The 7665-nt window shown below is 34.8% G+C and overlaps 1 protein-coding gene across 1 annotated transcript; it reads right to left on the bottom strand.

Annotated features, from left to right (window-relative positions):
* Window positions 1-214: 214 nt before the first annotated feature.
* On the bottom strand, window positions 215-1091 carry LOC120133562 (germin-like protein subfamily 1 member 13). Its single transcript, XM_039150127.1, has 2 exons — window positions 931-1091; window positions 215-843 (listed from the first exon to the last, which is right to left on the bottom strand). Exons 1-2 carry the CDS (start codon window positions 1052-1054, stop codon window positions 290-292), a joined length of 678 nt encoding a protein of 225 aa, XP_039006058.1. The 5' UTR covers window positions 1055-1091; the 3' UTR covers window positions 215-289.
* Between the last annotated feature and the right edge of the window lie 6574 nt (window positions 1092-7665).

The raw sequence follows: 7665 nt of genomic DNA, 5'->3' as shown, positions 1-7665 counted from the left end.
GTTAGTCGCCAAATCCCACAAAATTGAGTCAAGTGTCTAACTATACACTTGATCCTTCTATTTCTTCTCTGTTTTCACTTATGCACTAGTACTTCCCACTCTCACAATTTAGTCCGCAATTAAAAACCAAAGTAACATTAAGAGAGGTTTTGATAAGCAAACCTCTTTAATTTTTATTTTTTTTTTCAATAAATGAAATACTAAGTTCAGCAGAGAAACAAGTCAAACATTATCCAGAAAATAATTATTTAGCTAGTACATAAGTTTGATGGAATATAGAAATATTGCTCTAGTTGTTATCCCACCAGAAACGGGACTGAAGTTGCTTAACAATATTGTTATCCAGCTGGAAGGCTTTGGAAAGAAGATCGGGATTGATGGGCGGGTGAGAGCCGAACACTGCATTTGCAACGGTGATAACGCCTGGGTTTTGGCTACTGAGAGCAGCAAAGGCAACTGCATTTGTGTGGCCTATGTTGAATTGGAAGTGAATGAGACCAACAGGGAACACGAAGACATCTCCCGGGTACAGGACTTTGGTGAAGAGACGGTTCTCAGGATTGGATGTGACAAAGCCGACGTAAAGGGTGCCTTGCGCAACAACTAAAATTTCAGTGGCACGAGGGTGAGTGTGAGGAGGGTTTAGGCCACCGTAAGGTGCATAGTCAATTCGAACAAGAGAAATGCCAAGAGTGTTGAGTCCTGGAATTTGTTGAACATTGGCTTGAGTCACCATTGATCCTACTTGGTTTGATGTATTTCCTGGAATGTTGAGCCCCGGAAGGAAGAAGTCTTCTGGGACTGCAAGCTTTGGGTCCTTGCACAACTTTCCATTAACAAAAACTGCATTAATATAGAAAGAAAAAAAATATTACCACTTTGTTGCTTCTCAATGAAAATATTGCAAAGATGAAGTTTCAAAGAACATACCACCATCTTTAGTATCATTAACTGCTACGCAGAAATCCTGAAGAGGGCTGGGATCCGAAGCTGAGGCAAGTTTGGAAGCCAAAGTCCACAGGACTAATGCTACAAGGAATCCAACACCTTTCATTATTGTGAGTAGCAGTCTTGAGCTTGAATAAATTCTTGCTTTTTGAGGGGTGAGAAATCTGGTTTGAAAGCATGTCTATTTATAAATAGCAGGCACTGAACAGGTCCATTATAATTTTCTTTCTTTAATAATTCCATGTTGAAAAGGAAAAGTGAAAACAGATGAAAGATTTGCCAAGTCTCCTGGTTCTTTTGTTTAAAAAGAAAAATTGGTGGAATCATTCCTTAACCACTCTATTTGTCGATCCTCGTCCAAGTTCAGACTTCCCATGCATGCATATTTTGCAATGGAACTGGTCACAGCAAATGTCTTGTTTGTTTGTTTTAACTACTCTATTGACTTTTAACAAAACAAATAAAATAACATCCAATTGATTAGCCTCTTCCACCATTTCAAAGTTGCAGTGTTCCTATCTATCTAGAGAATCTACCCAGCAGGTACAGTTATATGTTTAAAAGCTGCCAAATGGCAAAATGTTGTCAACAAGGCTATTGTTATTATTGTATGCCCTTGGATATCTTCCAAAGTCAACGTTGGAATGGATCAAGTGCTAGTACAAAAGACATAATTTTCTGACAGAATTGACTACTTCCATGACAAAGATACTGATGTAAGAAGCATATGCAGCAAGTGGGATTTCGAGGAACAATTCATAAAAAAATTTATATAAAATAGTGCACAAGACAAACTAATTCGATCTATGATCTTCTTTTTTAATTTAATTTAACCATACAATTTTATTTTATTTTAATTTGGTCCCAATGTTTTATTTATTTTTATCCTTTTTAATTTTAGCACTTAATATTAAAAGTGTTCATTTTAGTCACTTTTAACTTTATGTTGTTTTAATTTTTGACATGATGATTTGTTTGTTTATATTTTAGTCCTATTTGAATGTTGTTTTATTTCAATTTTTGCATGTTGCTTTTATGTTATTTTATTTTAGTCAATGATTAGTTTGGTTTTATATTAATTTGATGATACCCTCATAAGCATTTATTGACTTGAATCAAATTAATTTGACTAAGTGTAATATTCGTTCATTTTAATATTATCGTAAAGTGGTTGTCTTAACGTATAAGAAAGTTACTTTCGATAGTTTTAAAATGAAAGTCTATCCCATTAAGTGACACGAATTGAATTGAATCCATTTTAAAATTTGGGGATTAAGAAAAAGATCGTGTTCTTTTAATTAAGTTCACCGAGAAAAGACTGTTAGATCGATTCTAAGTATTCGTCTCGATGTATTTAAATAATTGAACATCCTTATTCTCATTAAATGTTGGTAAAATAAATAATGGTACTTGCTTGGTGTATGCTTTTAACTTGTTTTATTTTTGCATGTATTTTTCAATGGGATTTCAAAATAGTAACACCTGAATTAATATTGATAATAATGATATCTCTTCATTTCAATTGGAGTAATAAATGGCTGCTTTAAGGCATGAGAGGTCATTTATTCTCGATTAGAGATAATTAGATATCATCATTTTCTCTCAAATCAATATTTATTTTTAAGACAAAATGGTGATATCTCTTCATTTCAATTGGAGTAATAAATGACTGCTTTAAGGCATGAGAGGTCAGTTATTCTCTATTGAAAACAATTAGATATTATCGTTTTCTCTCGAATCAATATTGAATTTTAAGTCGAAATAGTGATATCTATTCATTTAAATCGGAGTAATAAATGACTGGTTTAAGGCATAAGAGGTCATTTATTATCAATTGGAAATAATTAGATCTTATCGTTTTCTCTCTTAGAATTATTTTGTGTTGTTATTTTGAATTAATATTAAACTTTAGGATATAATTATAATATTTTATTTTTTCAATTGGAGTGGGAATCGATTGCTTTAAGGCATGAGAGGTCGATTCTTCTCGATAGGAAATAATTAAATATTATTGTGTTTCATCCTAAAATTTAAAGAATATTACTTGTATGGGATCTTAAATTAAATTAGACTCGAATTCTTAAATTTCTTTGCAAAGACAACTAATTGATCAACTAGGTACTGATTTAGGGCGTTGTGGGGAGCTAATTCTTCCCCACACGTAACCTACTCCTGAACTCACCTTTTTGGTAACGCAAACTGCACATTTGCTGTTTTAATTAAAATTAATATTTTTATTAAAACAACAAATACTTTTTGGGTGCCCAATCACACCCTAATCAAAGGTTGGTGGCGACTCCTCGAATCACTTTTTATTATTAACGGTCATTAAATTATTCAAGACGAGATATTTTAAAAACCATATTTTAAAAATCAAACTTGTGTTTTTCCTAAAGAAAAAAAATCATTTCGACAGCTTGGCGACTCTGCTGGGGACATTTTTAGAGAGTCATGCCATTAGTCGATTAATTAATTGTCTTTACAATGAGAATTATGAATTCGTTCTAATTTAATTTTTGATCCCTTGTTTGGTTTAAATAAAAGTTTTGCTTGCAATATTGATTAACCACTATATAGTTGTATTGATTTTGTTTGCTAATGTTTTCAGATTAAATAAATATATAAGATTTTGAGGATTATATTTTGTGTTGTTTGATTTATTTTCGCTTTTCCTCACACACTGCACAACTATATTTGAATAACATGAGCTAAAACCCCGCTCTTTCCTATTTACGTAGGAGTGAGAAACTACTCCCTCATGTGGTTTTCACCTCCGTATGGGATAGTGGATCGCTCATGGGGCTCACACCTTATGGTCATCGTGATGGTTTTCACCTCTGTATGGACATAAGGAGGTGTGTCCCTCGAATTGAACTCGATCCAAAAGCCTATGATGGGCCAAAATTGAGTGTTTGGCAGCCCAAGGGGGCACCGACAAGGACGATTCGAGAACCTTTTACTTTAGAGCCGAACCCATCATATAGTGAACTTAGAACCCAAATAGAGCCTTACTCAAACCTTAAGAATCCCATGAGGAGAGTACATAAGGAAAAACCTTTTTTAGCCTTTTAATTTTTGTGGTGTAATTTTAATTTTCGAATAAATGTATGCGAACTAGAGATCATACGGTTAGGTTTATTTGTTTCGAATAAGCATGCGAAATAGATGGTATGAGGTTAGGATTTTCTATAAACAAAGCATGTGGGTAGAAATCATGTTTGGGTAGTGTTGTGGCCGTCTTTCGGGTGGGCCCGAAATTGAGCTTCGACTTGAATGAATGGGTTAGAGTCACCACCGATCATTTTAAAACAATATTTAGGTAGATTGAACACCATCTTACCTGATCTACGTTTTACCATAAATACGTCGGATTCGGGAGTTAGTTACAGTCAAGGACGGATTAGCACCCTTGAACTGCCCTTTCGGTACCATTTAATTTGTCAGATGTCTTAATTGCGAAAATTAAAATTAAAATTAAAATTAAAATTTAAAATACTCGATTCAAATTACTTACCTTTGATTAAATTTAAATATTAGGTAGATAAAGGGATAATAAACAATTCATTTTCGAGGAAATGTAACATTTCTGGGCAAAACATCAGTAAGAACAACTGCCCACAAGATTTATGCAACTAAAACATTTATTGAAGACTTAAATATGAGAATACAACAAGCAGAGAACTTTCCAACAGCACATGTAGAATCCAACAATTCATTTTTCTCGATGGACATATGTACAAGAACATGTTCAATGGATATCAGGAAAGGGTATGAATATATGACCCTCCAAAGACCATTCGAACACACGAAAAAGAATTAGAAAATGCATCTTTTATAGCACAAACTATGGCATCAGATTCTCCAGAAAAAGCAGGTAATACAATTTATACACTGAATGCAAGATTGATTTATCGATTTCCAAATAGAGATCCTCGGAATAAGCTTCAAACCTCATTCCCATAGGAAAAAAACAATATTTTATTTGCAGTACAAATTATATATGATCAATACAGATGTTTATTTTGATCAGCACAATAATCTCCTCACTACAGCAAAAGTGTTCTATAGTGGCGTTTGGAGAGTAAAAGCCACAATATTTTGGAATATAGCGGCGTTTATAATCAAAATGCCGCCAAATGTTACTTTAGCGGCGTTTTCCTAACAAATGCCGTAGTAGAGTGGTAATTTAGCGGCATTTATGGCACAAACGTCGATATAGAGTTATTTATAGTGGCGTTTTGTCAACAAACGCCACAAAAGAGTAGTCATTTAGCGGCGTTTTTATACAAATGCTGCTATAGAGTGGTAATGGTACGACATTTGTTTATAAACGCCGCAATATGGTTGTTTAGAGTGGCGTTTTCAATAAATGCTACAATATGCTTCATCAATATGTGATACTTTAGCGGCATTTTTTGTACAAACGCTGCAATTTAGTAGACATACAGTGGTGTTTTTACAACAAACGCCGCAATAGAGAAGAAATTTTATGGCGTTTATACCGAAAATGCCGCAATAGAATGATAAATTAGCTACGTTTATACCTCAAACGCCGGAATAAATAGTACTTTAGCGTCGTTTTTAGATAAACACCACAATATTGTTAATCAATAGTGGCGTTTTTTTGTATAAACACCGTAAAAAATTGTGATATAGTGGAGTTTTTAAAAAATGCCGCAAAATGTTAAATATATTATCCTCCCTTTTCTCTTACTTGAACCCTAAAATCATTTCAACTCTTCTTCCAAAGCTTTTCGCTAATGTATTGGAGAAAAAAAGGAGCAGGTGTTTCCTTGAGTAAGAGAAGTTATCTTCGGAATGTCTACGTGGCATATTTGCTCTGACGATGGATCAAATTATCGTTGGGAGGCTATCGGTCCGGTCTCGCCGTCGAAACTCGATGATGACTCGAAAGGAGCTCCTATTACTCCATACCCTTCCATGGTCGATCTCCTACTTGAAGGTAATAATCTATGAATCTTTCAGCCGCTATATTTTGTTTTTGTACCTTCACTCAAATTTCATAGATCGTACGCATATAGGATCTTCGAAGCTTATTGAGAACGATGATAGAGGAATGGATAAATACCCGATGTTTAGAACTGAATTTGGCAACTCTGTGGCGTTGAAAGAATCTTCAATTGCAAAAGCAGTATCGATCCTCAATGAAGACGACGTTGCCTCTACTGTTACTCCAAGTAAACGTTTATATCATCTATTTAAATTTATTTTAATGTTTGATTCAGTTCCCAAGCCACCTCCGATCAAGTTTCATACTGTATGTGGATGGTCGTTATCTGTTTCAAGTGAAGCACTGAAGCGCGCAAGGAGTCTTCTTGGTGAACCAGAGGTAGGGGATTTATTTGGTGAAATGGATGAAGAGTTTGTCCATATAGAGTTTACACGGAGGAAAAACTTAACGATGCCCACGAAGGAGCAATGAAGACTAAATTGTAGTGAACAATATGGGTGAAGACTGTTTATACATAACTTTAATGTTTCTGAATTATAATGTATGTTGTTGTTAAGTAGTTTTATGCATAACTTTTGTCTTAATTAAAAAGTATGGTTGTTTTTAATTACATAAAAATATATGGTAGTAAATTTAGTTTATGTAGAGAAGAATTGAAATATTTAAAATCTGTTAATCTTATATAAATAAAGGTATTTAGCGGCGTTTGTATCCAAAACGCCGCTATATACATGACATTTTGCGGCTTTTATCTCAAAAAATGTCGCAATAGGTTTATCAATAGTGGCGTTTTTATAAAAAAAACGCCGCAATAGGTACATCCATATATTTAATTTAATGTTTATCAAATAGTGGCATTTGTTCAAAAAAAATGCCGCGATAAAGTAGTAATATAGCGGCGTTTGTGCTACAAATGCTGTAATAAGGTTAGTTTTAGTTGCATTTTTTCAATAAACGCCATGATAAAGATTACTTTATATGTGTTTTTATACAAACGCCACAGTAGGTTTCATTAATAGTGGCGTTTGTATCTAAAAACACCGCAATAGCTTCATTCATAGTGGCATTTTTGTAATAAACGCCGGTATAAAGTGTAATTTCATGACTTTTTTCCAAACGCCGCAATAGGCTTTATCAATCGTGGCGTTTTTGTTAGAAAATGCCGTAAAATAAATGGTCTTCTATATCACAAAACCTATCCATTTTTTCTTTTTCACGAGTATCGCCCCCACCCTCCTGTTTTCTATCTTTCAACCCCGCCACTGTCCACTCATCCCATCTCCGTCACCATTCGTTCTTAAGGGTAAGGTCCTCGGTCTTCTTCCCTAAAGCCCCTCACGTTGTGACCCTTGTTTTCGTTGTCGTTAGGGGCTGTTTTGGAGTGCGAAACCAACAACTTTGGCTCACAATCACCGTCGTTGGGGTGTTTTTTGGCCGATTAAGGCTACCGTGGGGTTGGGTTTTCGTCGAGGTAGGGCTTAGCTGACTTGGTTCACGATTGATCGGCTCTGGTTCGGTGTGGGAGCCTCTGGAGTTTGCTTTCTACTGACATTGTCGGTGTTGTTGGCCGTTTAAGGTCACGGCAACGTTGGCCGATTTTGAGGTATGTTTCCACAAATTTCTATTATATACTATTTCCCCCCTTATTTTCCATTTTATCTGGTTCCAATTTTGGTCCAACTCCAGGAATTGAAACTGTTTACTTGTTTCCAAATTGTTCCATGCATATGGTTAACCCTTATTTT

Source organism: Hibiscus syriacus, unplaced genomic scaffold, assembly GCF_006381635.1.
Source record: "Hibiscus syriacus cultivar Baekdansim isolate YM2019G1 unplaced genomic scaffold, ASM638163v2 tig00110584_pilon, whole genome shotgun sequence".
Lineage (NCBI taxonomy): Eukaryota > Viridiplantae > Streptophyta > Magnoliopsida > Malvales > Malvaceae > Hibiscus > Hibiscus syriacus.
This window is presented reverse-complemented; position numbering and strand designations above follow the sequence as displayed.

Excerpts from the sequence above, each read along its gene's own strand:
- LOC120133562 (XM_039150127.1), bottom strand. The coding sequence starts at position 1,054 with ATGAAAGGTGTTGGATTCCTTGTAGCATTAGTCCTGTGGACTTTGGCT. Across the intron at positions 844-930 it reads TAATGATACTAAAGATGGTG|TTTTTGTTAATGGAAAGTTG; the intron begins GTATGTTCTTTG and ends ATATTAATGCAG.